A 26,054-nucleotide genomic window follows, 5' to 3' on the forward strand; every position below is an offset into this window, starting at 1 on the left:
TATTAACTGCAGCATCTAGTTACTCTGGTAAGAAAGCTACAAAATCTGTGATCAGTAACTTCATTTTTATTTTAAAATAAAAATTATGCAGCCTTTTCCAGTTGAATAACTCCTGTGTTCCATTAATAGGATTTGTTTGATATGTCTCTAGAAGCCGCTATTACTTATATAACTGAAATACTCAGTTTTCCCTACCATTTTTATTGTTTGGAGTAGGTTGGTGTGGAATAAACGAAACAGAAGTTCAGCGAGCTGTGAATTTACTGAACAGTTTGCACTGCCTATAAAAGGCTGTCATCTTAACGTTACCCAGGCCTATGCCTTCATTAAGTATTCATGCCAAGATCTTTGCTGTTAAGAAAAGTTAACATAGTCGGAGCATGCGCTCTGCAATGTAAGCTGAGAACCCAAGCCATCCTGGGTCTTGCAGTCAACTGCCTATCTGGTCAGAGAAGAAGAGAGTCTTGCTTTTCCCCCCAACTAACCTCTCTTTGCGCTCTTGGCCACCTTGTTTTAGTCTCATCCTTCGGAGAGACTGTAATGTTCATTACACTTGCACTTCAGTGGATTTTCTGTAAGCTTAAATTCTGTTTTTCTTTCAACCTGAACATTAAATATTACATAGAAACCTTAGGATATGAAATATAGTTTAGGAAATCAAAATATAACATTGCTAGCTGTACTTAAGGAGCTATGCAGTCTATGAGGCTGCTTATCACCAAAAACTTCCAAAGGACTGCAGATGCTCCTGTACTGTTGTGTTGAAAAGTATCGTGTCTTGTCATGACCTGGAGGAATCTGGAGTTTTCTATAGCTTGATGTTCCAAAGTGGGGAATCTCACTTCCATGTCCATACTAAAAGTGACCAATGGGAAAAGCAGAGTAGGTTCATGCGTGACTATTCTGGCTGGAGAAGACAAATAAATAAGCGTGGCAGAGGTTAAGTTACAACTGAGTGGGACAAAGATAAGAGTTTGCCGTGAAACGCCTCAACTCCTCCAGTTTCTCCTCTCTGATCTGTTAGGAAGTGACTGTCGTAGCAGGTGCAGCCTGATACAGCAAACGTATGCGTTCAGACGTAATAGAGAAACAAAGCTCAGTTCACAAAGGTCCAAAGCCTGAGAAGCTTTTCTTAGGTTACTGACTTGTACTGAAATCTGTGAGTGTTAGCTACTTAAAATACATCTTGAAGATCTGCACCTATATGGCTATTTTGTATTTTGAGACATCGCATTTATTTCTATTTTACCCCCTAGAACTTGTTCACCTTGATGTGTATCCAGTTCCTAATTACCTGGCTTATATGGATATTTCTAGGTAAGAGTATTTGTTTTTTCTTGGGGTCTGTAAAACATACATCAACCAAGTTTGTGAAAAACAACATTCACTGGTGTTTTACTGAGAGGATGTTGAGACTGAAATTGGATCTTGAGGTATAAAAAAGTTGATTCTCAGAGTCAGAAGATGGGCTTTCTTCTACTGGCCCGCTCTTCTCTGTGTCCTTTTTATTCATTTGCACTGTGAAAAGCATAATGCATGTGAATGGAAAATAATGTCATTGATTTAAAGATTTCTGAACTTGCACAAATACACAGGGTTATTCAAATAAGCACTGATCTGAGACATGCATGCAAGTTGCTTTCTGGGTGTGTCTGTATCACAAGCCTGGCTTGGGTCGCAGTTTGATAGTTTACTCATCAGTTCTGCAGCTCCTGCAGCTCATCCTTATTCCATGGCGCCCTGCCTGCTGCAGGGCTGTCTGCAGTTGCCCTCTGAACGTATCTCTAAATCCCACATTAAAAGGGAAGGCAGGGTTAGGAAAGAAATGGAAAAGGGGTTATTTTAGTTTGTTCTACAATGAAGGCTGAATCAGGAACACCTCGCACATGTGCTTGATGTCTTCCTTATTTAAGGAATTGCTCATCTGCGTGTTAAAGTGATAATGCAATGCGTTTAAAAGCCTTCTTAAAGCACACCTAAGCTTTTGAGGATGACCATAACAATTAGTGGGTTAACCTGGGGCAGCAGCCATCAATTTTGAAGTAGCATCAATCGTGAGTTACCGTCACTGTGCCCCTAAGTGTAGTATACATGTGTGGCTGAGTAAGTGTGATTTACTGAGAAGTGCTCTTTGTAAAGCTGCATTCTTCATTTAGTAGCGATCGTATTGGCAAAGGCTGCACGACTTTGTAATTGCCCTTTTTGTGCCTCAGTTTTGTGATGGCATGGAACTACGTGGATAGGGAGTCTTTAGCTTTTTGGACCTCTTTGGCTCGCTTGGAATTTCGGAAATCTTTTTGAGACTGAAAAGGAAGCCGTTTCAGGAAAAGAAGGGTTCTGTTGCTACCAGATATTCTGGTTAAAGGCTATTGCATGAATGAAACGGAGGGTACAAGTACATGAACGAGCCAGAACGCGTGCACATGTATGCATGTATCTGTTGCTTTAGTTAACATACACAGATGCGCAATTGAGCATAAAATCACGTAAACAGGCACATGCAGATTTGAAGTTCAGGATCAGGATTCTTATATGGCACAGACATAAAATAAGTCTCCTCCGCGTATGTTGTGCTGCTAATGTTTGCAATTTAAGGCAGGAAGCGCAGGTGCCCAGCCTTGCCTAGCTGCATGTTTTCCGTGCAGTGTTTGGAAAAGCTTATCTCCAAAAACTCTAGTTTTTAAAAAGATTAGCTTCTGTGGAGGCAAATGTAAGAACAGCAAACTTTGGCTTTGAAGTTTTTGCTCTATTCAGTGAGATTGTTGAGTAGTAGTAGAGTGGCTTTCGGCATTGAGTTTCTGGGGGATCAAAGAGGTGCATTGCAACTGTATTAGGATGTGAATGATATTTGGGGAAGTATCTCTGAAATGGACAATAAAACAATTTCCTTCTCATTCTTGCGGAGATTTCTTCATTCTTGATATTCTGATACTCTTGATACTTCTTTCTTGGTAGTTTGGCAGCAGCTTTCTTCCCTGTCTTGGTTACTGTCTGCACATCTAGGGAGAAAACACTATGAGCTTTCTTACTCCATCAGTCAGAATCTTACTGTGTTTGTAGTGCCCTTAGTGAAGAGGGGATGTACACTCTCGCAGGAAGCATATATATAGCAAATCTGCTGGTATCTGTATCTCTCTTGAGGCTGTATTTTTAATAGCCTTTAAATCTGGACTGTGGTTTAGTTTACCTCTTGTGTTCTCTATTCATAGAAACCACCTGGAAAACCTGCCTGAGTGGGTATGTGACAGCAGAAAACTGGAAGTGTTGGATGTTGGCCACAATCAGATACGTGAGCTGCCAGCCCGGTAAGTCCTGCAGACAAAGTTGCACAATCTGGAACAGGATAAGCAATTCAGAAATAATTGCTGATTCAGTGTTTAGTTTGTTCCAGTGACAGTCAGGCCCGTTTTATCTTTTGTTTGATTTTATTTTTACCTTGTGAGGTGTCGTCATGCCACAGGCTTCCACACACAGCCTTTCTTCTCTTACTTTCATGCAGAGAAAACAGTGCCTTTGAATTCCAAATGGAAGTTCTGAAGCTGTTTGTGCCACTGTTCAGAGAGGAAAGCACTTCATTTCTAATACTGAATATTAAATATTTACAGCCATAACTTTGCATGACACTTCAGAGATCCAGAAGTTATTACTTATTTCCGGTTCAGTGGTGCCTAGAGACTCCGGATCACAGCCCTATCTGAGTATTGGGTAAGAGGGATTGAAAGGAGAGAGTAAAGCCCCATAAAGCAAGTAAGCTTCTGCAAATAGAGCAATTGCCTTCACTACAAAGATGGTTTCTTTTTCCAGGAGTTTAAACTTAACATTGAATACAAATGATAGGAACACCAGTGAACAGGGAGAAAAGATTTTAAACGGGAGTCAGAATTAAATTATGAATGGCTCTTACTAATTTTTTCTAGAGAGTCCTGGTCCAGATGAGTATACTGGTCAGGTGATGCTGTTGAGGATTTCCGAGTGCCTGACTTCCCTGGAAGAGAACTGTCATGCCTGGCTTCTCTGTGCCCTTCAAAAAGGGTGCTGTGAAAGAGGAAGAACGAACCCAGGCAGAAAGGGTGAAATCGTATGGAGACATGCAGAGCCATAGAAAATTCTGGACAGCTAATGTGTGATAAGATATCAAGTGTTTGCCTTACATAGCTGCATAGCACAGAAGAACATCATAAACCAAAAAGATAATTGTGTCTGGTTCAGAGAAAAGAGAAATATGGTGAAAACTGAGGATTTTAGTGTTGGGAATGGGAAGAGAGTAGATTTCAGAAATGTAGGCAGAAAAGGATGTGAGGCAGGCTAACAGGCTAACATGCAGTCTATTAAATCAATCTGGTTTTTCACACAAAGTGAAACTGCACCTACTCAGAGGGTGGCGGAGCAAAAGTTCATTTGCTTTTCATTTGCACTTCATAACAGCAAGGACTGTCAAGGCATACCGGATATCTTTGGGAGATTAATGATTAGCTGAAATTAGGTACAGTCAGCATCCCACTTGTCTCTCCTGCCATCTTATCATTAACCCCAGGAAATGGCTTATCTTTGGAAGTTCTTCTTTGCAGTATGTGTCTAGATAACTTAGCTCCTAATAAGTCAGTTCAGTTTAGAGCCCAGTTCAAAACCCAGGCTTTGAACATCCGTTAATCTTTAGGGAAACTTGGGTCCGAGTTCAAATACAAATGCTGTAAGTATCAAATACCAGTGCCGAGTAGGTGCGTTCATGGGCACCGCTGCTTGCTTTTGATTCTCTGTAAAGACCTGTGAAGCAGGTGAACCACCCTCTCCTAGGAAGATGCGTATAATCCTAACCACAAATGTCCAAGCCTTGACTGACCAACAGTTTCCCAGAAGGATGAAGGTCACACCTAATCAAAGCAAACTGCAGCGTTGAGTTTGAGTTCGCCTCTTTTAACAAGAAAGCAATCCTTGAAGGCAAGGAGTTGGATCAATTGAGTTAGAGGACTGTCTGTTGCCCCAGTTAAAGAAATGGAAACTATGTATGCTGTTAGGCTGTAATAGAGCCATCTCTGCTGTAAAAGTATCGAAAAAATCACACGTACGTTTTAACTCTACAGTACAAACTCATTTTTATAAAACTGACGTTGCCAGAGATTCTCCAAGGAAAATAAAATGCTTTAAGGGTTTGTTGAAATGACCTGGTTGCCACCAATGCAGAGATGTCTGTGTATGCATTTTTGTTCCTATGTTTATTGACAAATGCAAAAGATCTATTTGTATTCAACATCATATTCTCTTGAACAGTTGCTTACTAAAGGAGCTGCTTGAACGTTTTTACCAAACCATGTTTTGTCAGAAGGTGCATCTGATGCTGAGCATCATACTTGCCCTTGGGAATTTTTTGATTTCATCTAAACTTTCTATGGGAGTTGAGCAAGTTGGTAAGCTGCCCACAGGGAAGAGCAGCCCTGGCTCCCCACCCACCTTGGAAACTGGGTGTCCCAGGCTCATCAGGAGCTTTCTTAGTTGGATGCTGTGGTGGTTTCAGCTCTCTCCAGGGAGCCTGGTTCCTTTGGTGCTTTTGTAACTTGAGGAAACAAGCCAAAAACAACAGCAACAAAAAACACCTCAGCTCTTCTGAATTATTTGTAAAATACTTTCCTACTGAAAAGTTAATTGTTCATGTTTTCGCTAGGATTTGAACTTTTTTTTTTAAAGTTAAAAATAACGTGCCCCCCCCAAATCCAAAAAAAAACCCCAAATGTGCTAATTTTTTGGTAGGTGCTCTTACCCAACTCTACTTTTTCCTATTATGTTTGGTGGTTTTGATACTGGCCAGTCTTGATTAAGAAAGGAAAAGAATAGAAAGGCCAGCCCATAGCTGTGGGGCACTTTCAAATAAGAGTGAAATGAAACTAAAATGGTTAAATGATGAAAACGTAATAAATGTGCTTATCACTGTATGTTAAGACTTTTTGTGCAGTGCTGAGCCTTCCTGACTGATACGGCTAGCTGTTGACTTGTATCCATGGTCATAATGCAGACAATCCACCCAACTGAGATAACTGTTAGCACTGGCACATAGATAAAAGTATGACTGTATCCATCAAGGGAAAAACTCAGCATACTTTATTGATTATTTTGGCGCAATAGTCCAATGACCTACAGTGTTACTGCATCTTGCCCTTATGTAGGGAAGGGGTGGAGGAAAGGCTGTTTGTGTGTATTTGGGTCATCTTTGTAACAGAGAGAGGGAAGGAGGTTTCTCCTGTAATGCTGAGTAATTTGAGGATCTTTGGTTGAAACAGGTCAGCATTAAACAGTACAGTAGTGAGAATGCAAAACGGGTGGCAGATGAAGAGTAGCTTCTTTTTAATTTGCTGAAAATGTCTCCTGCTCAGAATTGAGATGAACAGCATTTTGTTTGAGGTCCTTAGGTCCAGATTTTGAACTCCTTATAAGGTTGTTTTTACTGCAAATTTGAGCTTTGCTATTTGATCAGTACAGCAGTCCTTTCTTTTCTCCTTACGGTGCCTCCCCTCCTCAAAAAATGTGGCAGGGGGGTGGGACTGTGGGTCATCTATCGTTTGTGAAAGCTCAAGAAAATAAAGCGGATTAGATAAATTTCATTTGCTGTAGAACAGGAAGGGAGGCTTTGTGTTAGTCCGGTATTAACGAGAAAGGAAAATGGGGGGTAGGGAATAGCATTGGATTATGAGTCAGCACATGATGAGTAAAGTACTATGAAGTTTGTGGGGTGGCTGGTGATTTCATCCATGCTTTTTAAATCCTCCCATTAGCTAGAGGGATCCCACAAGTGCAGTTTTCCACAGCCGTTGTTAGCAATTATCCACTTCACCATCATGCTTCTATATTCATATCTCCTACAGTGCAATAAGATAACCCTTTCTCACTGCTTTCCCTCCTTAATCATCCTTAAATCTCCCTCCCAGTCTCTGAACATTCACCCTTTTTAAGAGGTTGATGGAGAGTGGGAAGATATTCTCAGATCTGTGTGTAATTAATACCACGTCTGCTAATCAGTTGGCTGAATCACTTTCTTGTAAAGAGCTGTGATATCTCACCTAAAAATTCTCAAAGCAAATTTTTCCAGTTTAGGTTTTTCTTATTTTTGGTGTTTTTATTTCCCTAAGGTTGTTTTACAATAGCAGCTTGCGTAAGCTGCTCGCCGGACATAACATGTTAGGAAGGCTACCAGATCGGCTTGAACGAACTCAAGTGGAAGTCCTGGATGTTCAACACAACCAGCTCCTTGAGCTGCCATCTAATCTGCTTCTGAAAGCAGACAGGTAAATATAAAGCCATGCTGATCTCAACTTGCGTGTAAGGAACCTGGCTTTATGTTTTATTTCCTTAGCTGAAAGGAACAACTAGGGGTTATCTGAGGTTCCGCTGTTTCGAAAGCTGCCGGGCCTTCTATGATATGAGCAGATGTCTGCCAAACTCACCAAAACAGAAAATCTTTTTATTCTGGTTTTGTTCCCTTATATGGTTGCTTTTTCCCTCCCCCCACCAAGCTCCTGCTGTACACCTACTTTGTGAAATCTAGCTGTACAGTGAAGCTGAAGCACATACTATTTTCAGCTACATATGCTGAGATGGGTTAGTGGCAGTTTCTTTAAATACGTATTTTAGCCTTGTCTGTTGGAGTGTGAAAACGTCTTTCCTCTCAATCACAGGCTGGGACTTATTTATGCCTTTCAAACAAAGCAAAATCTGTGCATAAGGCTGGCAGAATAACTCAGTCACAGGAGTTTCCCCTGTCCTTTGTGAGATTTTTATGCCTTTCAAATGTTTATCGCTAATTTACCGGGTGTCACCACTTGATATGATTTTTGTCATCTTATTTTTATACCGCTGCTTCTTGAGTCTCAGAGTCTTCGGAATCTTTCTTCCTGGATATAAGCATATCCTTTAAGGTGGCTCTGGTTAATGGCATGTGATAAAATAGCAGAAGCTGCTAGCACAGTCTGGGGATGGTGAGTGGTCTTGCTTTGCTTAATGCCAGTGTTCCTCATACCTCCGTGCTTCAACAAATGGTTGTGGGATTTCTGGCTGTTTTGGGCCATGCATAATTTAACAGGCAGTGAGACTGTGTGTTGTTGGATTTTATTTCCTTTCTTGACTGTGACAAAAGGAGTACGTGGCTTGTGAGAGGTAGGGAGGTGCAAGAGGAGCAGTGATCTCACTGTCTCAACTCATCCCCCAGTTAAGTGTCCTTCACTTTTATTCTGTTATGAACCTCTGTTTAAATTTCCTAGGGTTCACATCATTTTGGGTTGTAGAATTAGTTTGGTGGTTGAGATTGTTTCCAAATAAACTCTTGACCTGACTGACTTCTGAGCAGTAATGTTTCCAGGAAACTATATTTTAGGTTAAAAATTATCATTCACAGGATGAACTTTACTATGGCAAGGTTTTAGTTTTGGTAACTAGTATGACATTTCAGTCTTAATTTACTTTAAAAAAAAAAAATCTATAAAATAGCTTTTATTCTCTGAGGTTTTTTTTCTTTCCTTTTTTTTTCTTGATGCTTCTGACTGCTTGTCTTTCCACGGTCAGCCCTGTGTAGGGCACCACTTTTGGAACAAATCAATTGATCAGCATTGTTCTGATGTCAACCTACTGTTAGATGTGAGACTTTGCATAAAAGTACAGTCCAAACAAGGAGTCTTAGCAATGCTATTGTAGTAATTGTGATCACCTATAATATTTTGTATAAAAGTGGTAAAATTAATAGGCTATTCATTTGGCAAAGGTATTTCACGCTAGCGGCTACAGCAGCTATAATTGTCTTGTGGATGACTTTTCAAACTATTGTACATTAGATTGTGTGAACTTAAAAAAGGTAAACCTTGTAAAAAACTTTTTATAAGAGATTGCCAAGGTTAGGTCAATTAAAAGCAAACAAACAACACTGTTTACAGGTCCCGCGTTGAAATTTCTGTATGTTAAATTGGAAAGGAAAGAAACCTTTCAATAAGTTTCAGAAAGCTGCATGTATTTTTAAAAGCAAAAAGATAAGTACTCCATTAAATTAGATGTAGAGATTGTAGGTCTAAAATGTGGATCAATGCAATTTGGCAGTGAGAGAGAAGCCACACAATTTTTTTTATACTCCAGCTTACCTTTTTAAACTGAGCTACAAAATTGTAGACAGTTTCATTTTTTGTGACACCAAAATAAATAAGGACAGGCTAAAATCAAAACTAGGGGTAGCCTTCCGTATGTTCGCTAAACATAGGCTGAAAAGAGGTAGCACTGAAAATACATAGAATAACAGTATTCTGTAGCTGCACCAGACTTTGAGCTTTCTCCCTGCTGCTGGTTTAACATTACGCAGCAGCAGTATAGGGAATGTGTTTTCCAGCTCTTCTGCAGGTATCAGCAAAGTCAGGTGTTCAGGAGATGCACTGATCCTACCCAGTCTGGCACTTCAGCGTCACTGCAGCCTCCCTCGTTCATGAGAACAGCAGAAGCAGTTACTTTGTGGGGGGTGGCGTTTTTTTTGTTTTTTCCTTTTTGCATACCCCCCTATTGGTTTAGATGACTTGGCTGTGAAATGCCTGACCCATCCCATGCTGGTACACCTATCATTGCTGAACAAGTGATAAATGTGAAGGAAAAATACTAGTGCAGATAGTCCACAGTGCGTGAGCTTAAGTTTGGAATTTGGTACAGGAAATAACCTTGGCATTTTCTCGGATGTTTGCATCTGTCAAGCTGCAAAGTATCAACAGAAGTGGGTCTGGGCCGAGGAAGGAAGGGTATTTGGGGTTTTGAGGTTTGGGTGGGGGATGTTGTTGTTTTTAAAATGAAAAGAAGAAGAAGAGGCGAAATGCTACTATACTGAAAGCGTTCCCTGGGAAGCACAATCTGTACTGCCAGACGTGTCAAGAGAGCTGGGTTCCCTGTGAGGTCTGCCATGATCTTTCCCAGCATGTAATGTTGGACAAATCACCTCACAGAACCTTTATCTCTCAATAAACCTTTTGGAGCCTGAAAAGATTAGTTTGGTTGTTGGTTGCTTTGTTTGTTCATTTTTGGAAAGGTATGTAGGTCTGTGCAGATGACAGATGATATCTTGTCTTGACACGAAGTTTCATGCTGTGAATTATAAACACTTTCTCCTTCTCAATCCTGAATATTTGATTAAGTGGGTCTGAAGTGCCTTGGGCAAACTTTAGCACAGGCACTGGCAGGCTTTGACATCTGAAGAAAGGCAGGGAAATCAGTGCATTGGTACGCCCAGGGGGAGTATCACTTTCGTGAAGAAGAAGGAAAATATACTGAAAGACCTCTGTTCTCTTCACAGTAGAATCCATGGACATCAGTTTTCTTCCTTAACCCTTCAAACAGATAAAAAGGAATAAGCAGGCGTGTTTAATTCTCTGCTGAAAAGTGTAATTTAGGGATATTGTGTGTTGGTCTCGTTTTTAATTAATTTTCTATTTTAAGCTATTAGGTGAGGAGAAATTGAGGACTTGTCTAGAAAACACTCCTATGACCAGGACAGAACTTGGTTCTGTTTATTCCACTGAAAGTATGCACATCTTGATCACGTTAGCTAGAATTTCTCTTATGGGGTGGAGATTTTCTTGGCAAGATGTGCACCACAGAGACAGCCAGATAATGCGTTCGTTTCTCACTACCAGATGCTGTGAAAACACAGAATTCATGCAAGTGCTATGGCTGACGGGAAAAACTCCCAAGCAGCATCCTTAACCTTTCTCTGTGCACCTGCATTCCCGTAGCCTTAGTTTCTGTCCGCTACTTCATTTGTTGTGATGGCAGATGCCTTTCCCTCTCTCTCCAGTTTCTGATACAGGTTTTTCACTGTCTTCCTTGACCAACTTGTAGCAAATCACAGGTTCACACCAAAAAGTTGAACAACAATGTTGAACAAATGTTCTTAATATAACATGGGCAAGCGTTTAATAGTTTCAGCTAAGTATGGTAGAAAAGCAATGGCTGTGGTCAGGTGGGGTCAAAAAATGGAGACACGGGAATGAAGGTTGTGGGTATGCCTCTTGCCTAAGTTTCCTTTCCAGTTAATATGACTGTCTTGCACATAGTCAGACCCTTAAAACAACCGTTGGGCTGTTTAAAGCAGTTGGAGGGTGAAGGTCTATAACCATGATCTGCCTGAATTAAATATAGGGCTTTCTGTTGATTTGCAGTGTCTGGCAGTGGCCAACTGTGGTGGCCGAGGCACCGTTGGCTGTTCAAAGCTTATCCTCTGGGTTCTTTTCTGCTTGATACTTGCTTTCAGCTTTGTTCAGCTATTCTTGTCTGTTTTGGTGATTACTGTTGTTGTTTTGATTTGTTTTGTGTTTTTTGGTGGAGTTCTGGAAGGTAACTCAATTAAACTTACTCTTGTTTAATATTTGCCATTTCCATCACTGTGGCTGTTTTGTTTTGGCGGTAAGTATTCAATCATATTATGGATGTAACAAGAAAGAAATACAAATGAATGCAAAGAGCCATTTGAACGCTTGATGCACACACTTCAGTTGCAGAAATACTTAATTTCATTTGTATACTTTTTTTTTTTTTTTTTGGTATTGCTAGTAGGCTAGAGTATGCAAGCAGATATATTAGAAACCGGGGAAATATCAGTTAATGAAACAGCTGAACATGGGTTAGAAAGTAAGAGCTGAGGCAGTAGCACTGGCTAGTACTTTTTTTGGCAGTCCATCAACCAGATTCACTTGAATGTTTTCATCCTCATCTAAAGGAGCAGAAATACCAGCTTCACATGGACTGGCAAAACTGTCGTGACTTTCCTCCAGACGTGCTTATCTTACAGGTTCTATCCTCTCACTCACTTGCTACTACAGTTATAAATCATTTTAGGATTAGATGATCAGAACTTGAGGTTGTCTCTCTGCAAAAAGGACTGAAGAGGAAATTGTGTATTTTTCCGGCTCTGTGCTGATGGAGACCTTAAGGCATAGGCTAAACTGGATATCTTCATTTCAGTTTATTTTTGCAGCTGCAATAGTCTTTCCAAGTCTATCCATACGTTCAGGCTAAGCGTAGTGGTTTTGACTTTCTACTGCTTCTTCACTGGACGCTCTGTCTCTGTGTTGCTCTTTCTGATGTCACACGTTCCTAAGCATTTTAGCATACTCCTTTGCATTTTTCCAGTGATAGGTGTCTCTTACCAGCAAGCCAAGTTTACCAAGCTACCTCAGAAAATGGTGAAGAATTGTGGAGATGCTGTATAAGTGAGATCTAAGAATTGTCCATATTTAGCCTTTGTATATACTAGAGGCAGACATCAGTGTTCAAGACAAATTTTTGAACCTTTTTACTGCTTTCAGCAGAAGATTTTCTTCCTCTGCTTTTGGAAGTTAAAATTCACATCAGAAGCCTGATTTAAATAGGGAATGCATGGGAATGCTGTATGCATATTAGATTTATTTGGTTCAAGTAGATCCATTTTCTCAATTCAAGTCTATTCTTTGGGACAGTCGTGTTCCCCACCACCACCAACGGATTGCCGTCTATCAACGGATTGTACCATTAATACCGCATGAAATGAAAGGTGACTTATTCCAGCCGGAGTTCAGTGTTCTCAGAGGAGAGTTTGCACCTTGTCAAAGCTGAAGAATTCTGGCATCTCCCTACCAGTGCCTTAGTTTTTTTAATCCCCAACACTCTTTTAGTACTTGTTAATTCATGCTTCCCTCACTATATTATACTCGGGTGTGTGTGAGGGCTGTTGAATTCAGGTTTCTGTAGTGGTGCTGTACTTTTTTCATGAGCTGGTGGTGTAGCATGTGGGTGGAATTGGAAAGGGAAACAATTAATTTTGGACTGAGCTTTAATACTTGACATTCTGTTTCCATCTGATAAGCAATGTGAGTGGGATATCTTCAAGGAACATGAATCAGTTTTTTAAGTCCAAGCACTCAAGAGATGGGAACAGTTGTGCCCAAGTAAATTTCCACTCCTCTGGAGGGCATTTGTAAGATGTGCCTTCTAAGGGAGCATCTGGTGCGCTGCATGAGGATGAAGACAGAGAGGACAGGAAATAACCTGGTGGAGGACTTCTGTGTTAAATCAGCTTGAGGAAAAAACCTGATGGTCAAGTACTGATTTTCTCAGATATAAGGTTCTAGCGTAGAATTAGCAAAGCTCTACACAGTAGCAAACTGCTAGTTCATTCTGCTCTCTGTCCAAAGAATAATATCTCTTTTTTTAGTCCAGAGACTATATCGAAAGATTTATTGGCTGATAACTTTTTTTTTTTTTTTTTACCATTTTAATGTAGCAGCTGGTCAAAAAGAACATGTAAATAAGCAGCCTGTTCTTTTTAAAAAAGTTTTAGTTCAGTTGAGATGATGTTAGCTACAGATAGAGATTATTCTGAACCTGAATGTGAGTGCTACGTGGTTGTTAGTGTGCACAGGTAAGTATTTAATGTGTATAGGGAAGGTGAGACAGCCTGCTACTTGCAGGATTCCTGTTTTAAACTGCTGGCAAGATTTTGCTAGCCACCTCAGTGTTTTGATAACATCAAGGCCCTGAACTGCAAGTCAGGGTGCCAGGGGTTTATTTCCAGCGTTGCCACACCAATTGCTCTGGAAGATTTGGCAAAAGTGGAGGCAGGTAGAGGGTGCTGGAGGGGATGACGCTTCTCTCCCATTCCCCATTGGAAAATGTACATACCAGAACTTTTTTTGGACAGGAATATGCAGAATTTCAACCAGTTTTAATACCAGTGAAGGAATAGTTTGAGATTTCTTGTTGTCTCCCACCAATGTTGAAATTTTATTAACAGCGACAGAGCTTTTCTTGGATTCATTTTTCTTTTGAATTTGAAATGGCTTCAGTATAATACGTTATATCAGTTTCAGCTTTATCAGAGCAATACACTTTTTCTTACTGAAGCTTTCAGCTGTGTTTTGGGCTAGCTGTACTTGAGCAAGCATACTTTGTGCTGTGCATGAAGAACATCCTACAGCTGTAGGATGCCTCTGTAGCTTACTGGTCCATTTGATTATTAAAAGAAGGTGCCTGTGAAAGACTGCACGTTGTTCTGCTGCAGCCTGCAGGACCATACGTAAAATATGGATTCCCCTTCAAGGTAGAAAATGCTCTTTCTTGGGAGATGTTTTACTGCCACCTTCTCATCCCTGACATATCCCTGTGAAAGTTCACGCTTCCCACAAGGCCATACAAGGAGATGAGCCTCATGTCTTCCTTTGAAATCCACCCAAAACTGTCTTGGAGCAGCTGGTGCTTATTTCCGGGTTGAGACTCTCTATGAGAGTGCCCTGCTCTCAAGGGGCTGGAGGTTGTAGGTGGAACCTAGTTCAAACACTTCTATTGACTGAGCTGTGGTAATGTTGGATTATAAGAAGATGACTTTTTAAGTGGGAACCCCTTTAACCTTTCCAGACTGCGCTGAAGATCGTCATTTTGTACTGACTAGTACAAAAGATATTGTGGCTTTAGTATTAATCAAAGTGCCTTTGTTGTGGAGAGGGAAGACTATCACGCATGTTAGAATGATCTTGCCAAAACAGTAGTTGCCTCTACTTTAGCAATAGGTGTGGTTGTTGGTGTTTAATTAAATAGGGGAACTGTTGATGTAGTATGCTTCGGTTTAATAATCCGGCTTTGAGCTTAATATATTTTTGGTTCTACCCAAAGGGTGAAATTGAACAGCATCTTTTTAGAATAAATAAGTAATCTGAAAACCCTTGCAATTGTTTGTTCCCTTCTTTCCTATACTAATCCTCCCTCTCCTCTCCTCCTCTTCCTCTGAAGTTTTACCACCCTTGTGAATAATGAATGAGCCCGAGGATTAGACTGTGTTTCTCTGTAGTAGACTCCTCTGCCTCTGTAAACCAGCTAACCTAGTTTCAGTTCTATGCAGTGTTGAGAGATTTTTACTTTTAATGGAAATATATATATTTTTTAATCCTTCAGCATACCACATGACTTCTCTGTAGCATGCTTGACCCTTATTTGCAGCTGAGCAAATTTCAGCAAGCTGCAACTCTTGCAAATCCGTTCCATTCATTAGAAGATCTTAAAGGCCAGTGTGAGTTCCTGTGTAGGTGAAAGGGGGAAAGAGCTATCAATATTTTATACCTTTCTCTTAAGATCAGTCAACGACAAGAGCACACATGCCTTTTGTCTCCTGTGCGCTGGCTTTGTAGGCTTCAGCAAGTTCATTTCTGAGTCTTGTTTCTTGGAAGTAACTTTGACTGTTGCAGCTGCTGTTTCCCATTAGTTGACAGGAGCACTGCAGCCTGGTTTGAGCCCAGCTGTGCGGTCACTGCAGACTGGCATGCACACGTTTACCTCTGCATGACAAGTTCTGTTTGTTAGGCAGCCTTTTCCAACCGGGGGAGGAAGGAAGAGAGAGAGTTTATTTCTCTTAAAAAGGCACGGTCATGCTGCAATTATGATACTAAAGATAAATGACCTTATTTTTCCATTTCTGTGGAATTGCCTGTGGGAATTCTAGTCCTCAAGTTGCCTAGTGTGTGTATTCATCTCTAGGGCTTTCCGTGATCACCAGACTCCACAATGAGAATGTGAATCCTCCGTCTGTGGTACTCCACTTGCAAAAGTTGGCAATGCCAGTGCCTCAGCATGTCTTGTTCCCACTCTGGGAAAAATTCTTTGAGAAAGAAGGAATAGCTCCGTGCTGCTTCAGTCCTTGCTGTTTATGATGGGTCTGCAGAAAATATTAACAAGGAAAATATAATAGAAATCTGGTTTTATTTCTGCATAGATCAGCAAGCAAATATATAACTGTTTTTGTTGTAATTGAAGATGAGCTCTATCTCAATTTAAAACCCAAAAGGCAAATTACTGCTTGAATCTCAGCTTTTTGTGACTTATGCATTTTTAGTCATCCAAATATTCCAAGAGTACTTTCTCATACTTTGTAGCTGCTTTTAGGTCTGCAGGTTAAAATGCTACCTGTGACCTAGCCAACGTTTTAAATACTGAAAAAAAATTGATGTGTGTTTTACTGTGGCTTTTTTAGTCACTTGAAGGGCATCTGTGCTGTCATGGTTCCTTGCTGATGGATTCAGAATTTATTTGTGTGGGGAATGGTTACGGAAATGATGTGATTTGTTATTACTCTGACTTGTGAAGCACGTGTATAGCAATGTTAGAGGTACTGAATTTTCGATAAATGGCTAGAGGGATTTAAAAGTACTCTATTTGCTGATGTTTGTTCATTTTTAAAACATGATCAGAATTTTTGTTTATGTACTGCTAGACTTCTGATCTTTCTATACGTTGCTGTGAACTTGTTGCTTCTGAAATTTATTTTGTAAATATTATATATTCTTAATTCATATGTAGATATTTTATTTGTATTTTGGACAAAAGCTGCAGGACTCTTCACTGAACTCCCTTATGCAACTTTTCTTTGCAGCCTGAGGTTTCTTAATGCCTCTGCCAACAAACTGGAAATGCTTCCTCCAGCCACTCTTTCTGAAGAAACCCATAGCATCTTACAGGAGTTGTATTTGACCAATAACAACCTCACAGATAAATGTGTACCCTTGTTAACAGGCCATCCGCACCTCAAAATCTTGCACATGGCCTACAATCGCCTACAGAGCTTCCCGGCAAGGTAAGTAACGGTGTTTTCCTGCCTCAGGCCCGCTGGTGGGCAACATAAAACATTTCTGCAGCAAGAACTAAACAGCACAGAAATTTGGTGGCACGAGTTGTTTCAAATGTAGTGATATACAGTGATGGATTCATCTGTTACGTCCTTTTGCGCATTGCTGTGCGCTCTTGCATTGCACAGACAAGTGAGTTCTACGTGTTGGTTGGTGTGTTTTTGTTGTACTTGAAATTCTTTTTAGCCGGACTCATTTCACACAACGACATTGTGCTTTTGGAGTCAAGCAAGAAATTTTCTGTTTTCCCTAACTTAGTCACTTTGCTCACACCTGTTGGACTTCTCTTCATGGGAGGTTTGTGAAAATGTCATTTGGAAGTGGACTAAACTACACTGAGGAGAAAAGGTCCTCTCGCTGTAGAGTTTCTCCCTTGACAGCGGTTTCAGATGAACTATTCTACTTTAAGTTCACTCTTATTTTAGTCAGCAATCTTTCAAGTGTCAGGTGTACTGTAATGGTGATGGGGTACAACCTTGGAAAAGAGATTACCATAAATAGACATTTTTGTCCTTTTGTGATGTTTTAGGCAGCTGGGCTTCAATAGCAAGGGGAAGGGGGGGGAAGATGGTATAGTAAGGGATGGGGTGAAGGGATGAGCAGGATACTAGAAGACAGAGGAGAAAAAGTGGGGTAAAGTGAGAAACTGGGGTTGAAAAAAGAGAGAAGGAAGAGGGGAGAAGAGTGAAAAGGAGCTGGAGAGCAAGGGGAACATAAGGAAAATAAAACAACAGAAGCAGCACAGCTTTTTTTCCACAACTATGTTAGCGTCCGATGTGAGGAGAAATGATGGGCCCTAGCGTGAAAAAGGGTAAAGTCTGCCATTTTATTTTCTTAAAGTAATGAAAACCACTGCTTTTATCACCATTTTAAAATAAAATGTGCATATGTATTAAAAGAAAAATTCTCAAATTTTAATTTTCATAGCAAAATGGCTAAGCTGGAGGAGTTGGAAGAAATTGATATTAGTGGGAACAAACTGAAAGCCATTCCAACAACCATCATGAACTGTAGACGTATGCATACTGTGATTGCTCACTCCAACTGCATTGAAGTCTTCCCAGAAGTCATGCAGCTTTCTGAAATAAAGGTAAGGAATGAATGTACTTTGGAACAAGTAAGTATAATGCACGCTTGACCGATCATATTCTCCCTTCAGCTTTCTCGTTGCTACAGGATAGTATATTATTATCAGAAGTTGTAGAGATTTGACTGCTGCTTTTTCGTCTGAAATCAAAGCCAAATGCTCTCTCCTGTGCTGCCTCAGAGTAGAAGGAAAGAAGAGTCTCTCAATCTGATTATACGCTCACCTTTGCCAGATCCCATCTTCTCTGCCAAATAAATGCTAATAGTTTTCCTGTGACCAAGTCTGCTGTGATGTGACTTAAACATCTGGCAAAAGCTATGCATAACTAACTCTTACTGCCTTGGCAGTTGGATGATTGTGTGGAAATGGACTTTGCCTAGAGCTCGTGCTCATAGTTTTAAAAACTATTGAAGCTGCAAAACGGAGTAGGCCTTAGGGACAGAGATAAATTCCAGGAACAGAGAATTTGACTGTATAGGCAAGCTAATTGCAGTCATATTTTGTACCACTGCAAGAATGCTTAATTATCTCTTGTATGCTCTTCCAAAAGCAATTCTGAACTGTTCTTGACGCTGTTTCTTGTAGAAGGCGTTCTTTGCTTGAGTATGCTGAAGAACCTTACTGTTTATCTTTTGTGAATTAATTTTCTCCTTCAGTCTGGGTTATAATGCAGAATATTTCAGGTCTTGTGCTATTTCAGGAGATTAGAAAGTGGAAGATGGTTAACTCATAAGTGTGCATATCTTGTGATAACACAAATAAAAAGGCTATCTGTAGTTCTCTGAGAACTTATTACTTGTTTGTGAGGTCAAAACAAACTGAAGTGTCCTTCACACACTTGGTAAAGTCAAAAGGCTAAGTTCCCAGACTGGTGTGTGTGCTTCAGTTTCTGGGGTCATGCTAAACAGCAGGAGCAATAATTTTGTTGGACAGTGAGTACACGTAAAGATGAGCTTTGTGGTTTTAGCCAGGAAATCTCAAACAAACTTGTGGATTTTTCAATACTCCTCCCTCCCTGGAACAATGGCCAGAGGAAACCAAGGGCCATTTAGAATCAATTAGAAGTAAAGCCTTTTTTCTTAGAGGAAGAATTGGGGTGGGGGAGTGAGGCTCTGCACAGTAAACATCTCTCTAAAAGTATGAGGGTGTTTTTTAACCAAAAAAGGAAGATAATGTAAACATGCTGATAGGGAGCAAAGAACTTTTTCCTTTTGTTGTTGCTTTTTGGGAAAGCTGAATGTTCCATAAAAGCATCAGTATTTAAAGTGCTACTCTTTGCTACACTACATAGCAGAAAAATGCTTTTGAAAGACAGGGCATTTTCTTTTTTATGCTCCCCTACAGTTTAGTTCTCTTTACTAGAAGAGGCATGGAAGTCATTCATTGTTTTAGGACCACAGGGATAGTGCGCGTGACTTCACCTAAGAGGACAGAGTGCTTTAAGACTCCACCTTTGTAGAAGAAAAATGCCTGATCATTGTGAAAGTCTGGTTTTGACTTAAGTAAAACAAGTCAAACTAGTTGCCACAGGGGAAGGTGCTATGTTTCAAAGTGTTGTAGCCTTGACGGGCAGAGGGATTCTTCGGGCCTCTTAGTGATTTTTGTAGGTCGGAGTTAGTGTTTATGAGTTCAGAGTTTCAGCTTGTATTGAATGGCTGTATCTGTTACTTAGCTTAAGTGGAGCTCGGCCTTAGGCATTTGAGAGCCTTCAAAAAGTGCCAAAGTAAGTTTAGAATTCGGTGTTTGTGTATGAATTTGGTAATTAGGTGAAATAAGTCTGGTTGTAGCAAAGCATGTCACATCTGTGATTATGTCATACTTAATGGTTAATTCTAACTGAGGTGGCATTCAAGTACTCTTAAATTTCTTGCAAAACTCTGTTGCCTGAGGTAATGGCAATCTTGTTTTCACATTTAATTAGCCTGAGAGGCTGAGATGTTAGATTTTTGGAGTCAATGATACTGGAACAGTTAGTAGCAATGGTTGCTTTGCTCTCTGAAGTCATTTCAGAAGGAAAAGTAATATAAATTATGATGCTTTACACTTAAAGCAACTCCAGGATTTCTGAATGAGGTCATTCTAGTGATATGATTGTCTGTAAGCAGATTTTACACTGTACAGTCAAGGCTGTAGAAGTTATGCATAGTCCCTTGCAAGGTTTACATTACCATAAAAGACTTGATCATAGGAAGAAAACGAATATGTTCTGGAGAGAAGGCAAGTTTGGAGAAATTTGAATGGGGTGTGTGTGTGTAACTAGATTAGCAGGTGCTTCATCCTATTGCCAAAGTGTCTAGCCTTTTCATCTCCATAACTTGTGAGGTAGTAGCAATGGAGCTGAAGTTCTTGCCTGCGTTAATGAGTGAGGTGGCCTCTAAGATACCACATAATATACATTTTTTTAGTTCACATACTTAAAAACTGTCTTTTTGTGTACATTCTCATATGTTAAAAGTACATTAAGGATATGAAGTCAAGCAATCAGAACTTCAGAACTGTCAGAATTAGGGTTGTCTGTGCACACTGGATTGTCTTCTGTGAATGGTCAGGCAGCTGGAGATAGGCACACCTGGGCAGTTGCCCAAGCAGACTTTTCTTTGCAGCATTTCTGTCCAGCTTCAATTTCCTTGTCTGTCTTACAAAGTTAGAAAGAACTTTTAAGTAACTATCCAGCCCCTCAGTGTTCTTTCTCAATTGAACAACTGGGTATTCCTGTAAGCTTAAGCAGAGCTCAGCAACCCTTTTTTTTTTTTCCCAGCCTGACACCTGCATTTACTTTTCTCCGGTTTTTGTTAACAGGTATGGGTAGTGAAGTTGCTTCTGTTTCATCTGTATCTTGTTGGGCTGCTGCAGTGAAAAGTCAAATTGAGGTTTCTTGTCACAATTTCTGGTCAAGTTTATCTTTTGTAGGAGCATTACCTCGAGATCTGAAGTGAAGGAAGATCTAATAGCAGTAGCATCTTAAAGATGAAGCTATTAATCTGTGATAGTTTGTCTCCTAATTACACAGATAAATGTTGTTATGCCCACCTTCAGCCACAACTGGAGATAACTCAAGTCTCTGTCAGCCATGGGCAAAACAGTTACAAAGCTGTATACGTAGTGTAAGCAAATGCTGAATATTAAACTCTTTGTGCTCAACTTGGCCCATCCCAATGCAGAATCCTGTATGCAGTTGCAGGAATTATTCTGATGCTGCATGGGCTGGGCTAAAACAGCTCACATGAAAATGACGCGTGAGGAAATTAGGATCAGTTAGGAAATACGCTTTCCTGCTTGCCTGGGGAATAGAATAGAGCTAAATTTAACATGGCTGTGTAGAGACTCCCTGTTAACCTCTTCCTCAAACACTACAATAAAATTTCAGAAATCATAACGTGATGAATAAGCTGTATTCACTAGTGCATAGGGACCAAGCAATCTGCTACAGAGTGTTGCTGCCTTTTGCACATGGGCCATGTAATGAGAACAATGAGATTAGTTTACCCATTTTGTACTCCTTATTTCAGGAATCTCTTCTATCAAATTTGTAGAGGCATTGAGGTTTTGAATGCAGCAAGGCCTGCTGGCAGCTCTTTAATCTGAGAAGTAATTACTGGATCTGTGGAAGCAGCAAGGAGTTGTGCAGGAGAAAAACTCACTGAAATAGCTGTTCTGTTAAGCTTTCTACTGTTTCGTGTGCATGATGGATTTAAATTTTGATTTTCTTATCAGGCTTAGATAACATCTGCAGTTTGCTCTTCCTAGATAACGAGGCCTCCATATCAAGCAACCTTTGGATTCGAGATTTGGATCAAAAAATTCATTGTGTACATTGAAAATATTTAATAAAATGTTACGATTTTTCCAGTTTTTTAAATTCTGTTGGATATCCTGTATCTGCTTCCAGCTCATGACTGTTGTTTACAATAAACTCTCAATTTATTTGAATATACCAACAAAAATGTAAGGCTCTCCTACTTGTATCAGTGGAAATTAACTGACAGTCAAAACGTGCAGCTAGGAAAGCTTTTCTCCTCTCCCGTCAAGCCTTCAGTTTCACTACAGTTTTCAATCTTTCTTTCTGTTTTCACAGGTTGATAGTAGGATGTTCTTATCTTCCCGAAAGATATGTGGATAGTTCTCTTGTCCTCTTGCTAAATATCAACTTGCTCCATCCTCTAAAAATTATTTTTGCCAGTTTTTGGCACATACTACAGTGGTCATCATGTAACAGGGTTTGAATGGTTGATTTTGTTCTAAAATGCCATATTTATTTCTGTATATTGACTTTCATTTGGATATGCAGCTTCAACTATAATTATTTTGGGGTTTTATCATTCTAGTGCGCTGTTCTAGCTAACTTGCTCTTAGCTGGTCAGTAGCCAGCAAGTTTCTCTTCGTTTTTGTATCTTATTTTTTCTAAAATGTTTCAGCTTTAGTTTTTTTTGTTTACTCATTGTATTGACTTCAGATTTAAATATGAATTCTTGCAAGATTATATGAATTAAAACCATGTTTAAAACTGCTCTGATATATCTTTCCTCTTCTTCCCTGCCATGCATTCGTAACACTGCTTATTTTAATATCCCTCAGTGAATTGAATTCCTGAGAGTGTACTCCTATCCATGCTGGTTTAAATTGACTCCAGAGGAGAGGCTACTATGCCAGTGTCTTAGAAGCCCCAGCTGTGTTTTATTTCTGTTTGCTTAATCTGTTTAAAAGACTAGCAACTATTTTCATCAGCAACATTTTTTTCTAAATGACTAGTGTCTGTTAATGAAAATACATCGATTATCTTTTTCTTTATGGAGAAGCAGACAAGCCTTACAAGTTTTGTAACAGGATTATACCTGGCCAGAAATGGAAATGGAGCAAACACTTGCAGGTGTCCCGGATGTCTGGGAAAATGGCTAAATGCCATTTGAAAGTTCTTTTGTAAGAACCACTTACGTAAATGAATGGTCTTAGGTCTTTGGTGCAGCCTTTGTTATTCATGAAACATATATTATTACATTTAATCAAAATTTGTAGGACCTTAACGACAGCTGAATTCTCTTGCTTATTTGGCTGCTTTCCTTTTGCAGTGTGTGGATCTAAGCTGCAATGAACTAAGTGAGATCGCGTTGCCTGAAAACCTGCCTCCGAAACTACAAGAGCTGGACCTGACTGGGAATCCCAGACTAGCCTTGGATCACAAAACCCTAGAGCTGCTGAAGTAAGTTAACTTAGAGCTGAGGGGGGACAGAATGACCCCTGCCATTAGTATGTGACACAACCACAACACACAGAAATGTATTTCTCTTTAAATAGTATGACTCCTTGCTGTCAGAGGATCAGAAAGTAACAAATTGTATAGATAATTCAGAAATTAATATTTTATAAAAGGGGACCACTTTACCCACTTCAATGCAATTGCTTTCAACCCCTGGAGGGGTCAGGTATAACCACCGTTGGGCCAGTTTGACCTCCCTTTAACTTCTGACGCTAGATTCAACCAAAATAATTGCTTTATTCCACCACTGAGATGTCGGTAGCTTTTTTTTTTTTTTTTTTTTTGCTCATGTTTATCTGTTTGTGTAATCACTTGGGTCCATCTTCGACACTGTGCTTATTGTTACCTCCTCACGTACTGCTTCCTGTTACCCTTCTCGTACTTCTCTGTTTTTGTGTATAAATAACTTTCCCATAATTTATTTCCATTCCTGGTTTACCTTACTTTGGGAGCCTCTATTTCTTTCCTGCCTACCTGTTTGTTTCCTGCCCTGTGACCAAGGTGTCATCCGTAAGTGAAATTTAGAAAGTGCCTTGTGCCTACTGGATGCTCCCAAGAATGATTGAATTGCTTCCCTTATAAGGATTGACTTGAGGTTTTTGTATGGATTCGTTCTGTAATGCATTGTGAAATTGTTGTCCTAAAACGGATAATCTGTGGATAGTAGTGCTGCCTTGGGCCTTTCTTATCTCCTGAATGGAACTGAACCAGCTGCAAGTTTCCTTCTAGGTCTATCTGAGCCTTAAATGCTGAATGATTTCAGGAACTTGTTGATTTACTTCTAAGGGTTGAGCACTTGCTTCACGTGGTTTATTTGTAAATGGTTAAGATGAGACACGGAAGCATTAAATCTAATTTCTTGTGCGGACAAGGTAAACTCACAGTACGAATTTGCTTTTAGTTTGAATCATCAGATTTCATCAAATTTAAATGGAAGTTCAAGTAACCAATTTTTACTGTTGAGAACAAGAGCCCATGCTCCACAACAGACAGCAAAAACAAGCAGGAGGGATATTCCTCTATGTTAAGAGTTGCTCGTTGTATACAGGAAACCTTCCTGAAGCAGCAGTGTGTAACGTTGCTCTGGTTCATAGGAAAAAAAACATCAAAAAGCTAACTGCGTTGTATCTAAACTTAAAGCGAAAGATCAGCTTTTCTTTTGTGTGACAGGCAGACAAGGTAGGCAGGCCAGCCTCTCGCCGTTTTAATGTTCAGGGGTCATGCCAATAGCAGTATTGTACAAATTTAAGTCTTAAGCAGTAGAAGAGTAATATGTCCCAGTTGCACACGGTATATGTGCATCATCACTGGCATGTGAATTGTCTTTAATTCACACTTTTTTTTTTTCCTTTTTGCTCTAAATGTTACCAAAAAAAGTTCTTAAGACCTCAGATCTGTTCTCTTTCTTGCAAATATTCATTAGCCTGGTCAATTGTTTCAGGCCTCTTCAGGAGCTGCTTTTCGTGGATGTACGTATTGATATACTATGCTGACTTCCACAATATACTGCTATAATTAACTCAAGGGAGGAGATGCTCCTTTTGCTTGTTTTTTGTGGCAGGCATAAAAATACTTGTACACTTGGCACTTTTTATATCTTCTTTCTGCATGTGAAAGGCAGCTCTCCATCTGTGCCCTGCCAGGATTCAAGCAGGTAGTAGGTTAATATCTGTTCTCGCTTTTGGTGAGGAGAAGAAAAGTCCTGTCACTCTTTTTTTTTTTTTTTTTTTTTTTTTTTTTTAAATATGTATAGAGATCTTGGAGGCGGCTTGCATGCTCGTGAGGGTGTTGCCAAATGGTTTATAGGTTGCAAGGATTTGGGTAGCAATTAAAATAAATTTTTAAAAAGTACTCCTACTCTGATCTTTAGTAGCGAGTATCAGGTTCAACTGTAACAGTCATTTTAAATTAGGGAAGAAATAAGCACTGATGCTTGGAAATCTGAGCACATCCTCCCCCTGCATGGGATGAGTTGCTAGATGTTGTTTCTTTCTGGGGAACGTGGTCCAATTGTGACTGTGCCACCAAGGAGGCTGAAGGCAAATGCAGTGAGGTGGCCTTTTCATTGCTGCTGGGAAGCCTTGAGACAAATCTGGATTCTTGACCTGCCCAGGAACCAGGGATTGGTCAACCCAGTTAGAAACACAAACAAACAAACAAAAACTTTTGATCCAAGTTCCTCTATCCTGTCCAGTGCCTTGTATGGGAAGTCTTGGGTCTTTGTGGATGAGAGTGTGGGAGCTCGTGTGTGTAGTACTTTGCAGATGCAGACAGAATTACGATCTCCGAGTTTCTGATTTGATTAGCGTCTGATAATTCTTTTTCTAATGCTCTTGGTAAGAAGTTTGCCTTCTGTTTGAGACGCAGGCAACTGCAAAACCTTGGGCTTAAAACACCAGTGGTTCTAACGTTATTTATGGAATTTGTTTGCTTTTCGTGTGCTCTGGCTGGTGCATGCCCTGACTGCTGCTATGTTAGCATTAAAAAGAAATTGAACCGGATGTGACAGTCCTTCAGGTTATCAGAGGAAGGTTTCTGAGGCTATACAGGCTGAGAGATGCTGAAAAGACTTTTTTGTGTGTTCGGTTCAGGTGGGAGTTTGGATAGAGAAAAATGAATCTTCAGTGAACGCTTAGACCTTTATGCTTGTGTCCTTTTATGATTCATTTGGTCCATGAAAGGCTCCGGTGCCTTTGAAGTTTGTGCAGCGTGTGAGGAGCTTGCTTTCCTTGCCTTTGGAAGAGAGCAATAGGGGGCACAGGGGAGGTCATCTCTCCCCGGCAAAGCAGCGGTATGAAGAGAAGGGTATAAACAGATAGGGTTGGTCCCTTTTTAAGTCTTTACTATGCTATGCGAGATATTTGAAATTCGGGCTATGCTGGTAGTAAATTGGAGTGTAGAGGATCAAGAGCCTAACTAGAAACTAGACTGTAAAATCCCAGGAGGCAGAATGGCTGTGCTCTCTGTGCAGACTGCAGTCCTAGTGTTGCAAGTTAGTGGAGGGTTAGGATGAAGCCGGTTTCTAATTTGTGCATATTTTCGTGGAAGGCTATTTTACATG

The 26,054-nt window shown here is 40.1% G+C and overlaps 1 protein-coding gene across 1 annotated transcript in view; it reads left to right on the top strand.

Annotated features, from left to right (window-relative positions):
- PHLPP1 (PH domain and leucine rich repeat protein phosphatase 1) overlaps window positions 1–26,054 on the top strand; it is a 150,996-nt gene that overhangs the window by 116,629 nt on the left and 8,313 nt on the right. The window contains exons 8-13 of the mRNA XM_068931584.1: window positions 1,257–1,317; window positions 3,210–3,305; window positions 7,119–7,274; window positions 16,400–16,600; window positions 17,580–17,742; window positions 22,806–22,936. Coding sequence (XP_068787685.1) covers window positions 1,257–1,317; window positions 3,210–3,305; window positions 7,119–7,274; window positions 16,400–16,600; window positions 17,580–17,742; window positions 22,806–22,936 — 808 coding nt within the window. The remainder of the gene's footprint in view (window positions 1–1,256; window positions 1,318–3,209; window positions 3,306–7,118; window positions 7,275–16,399; window positions 16,601–17,579; window positions 17,743–22,805; window positions 22,937–26,054) is intronic.

Source organism: Struthio camelus, chromosome 2 (assembly GCF_040807025.1).
Source record: "Struthio camelus isolate bStrCam1 chromosome 2, bStrCam1.hap1, whole genome shotgun sequence".
NCBI lineage: Eukaryota > Metazoa > Chordata > Aves > Struthioniformes > Struthionidae > Struthio > Struthio camelus.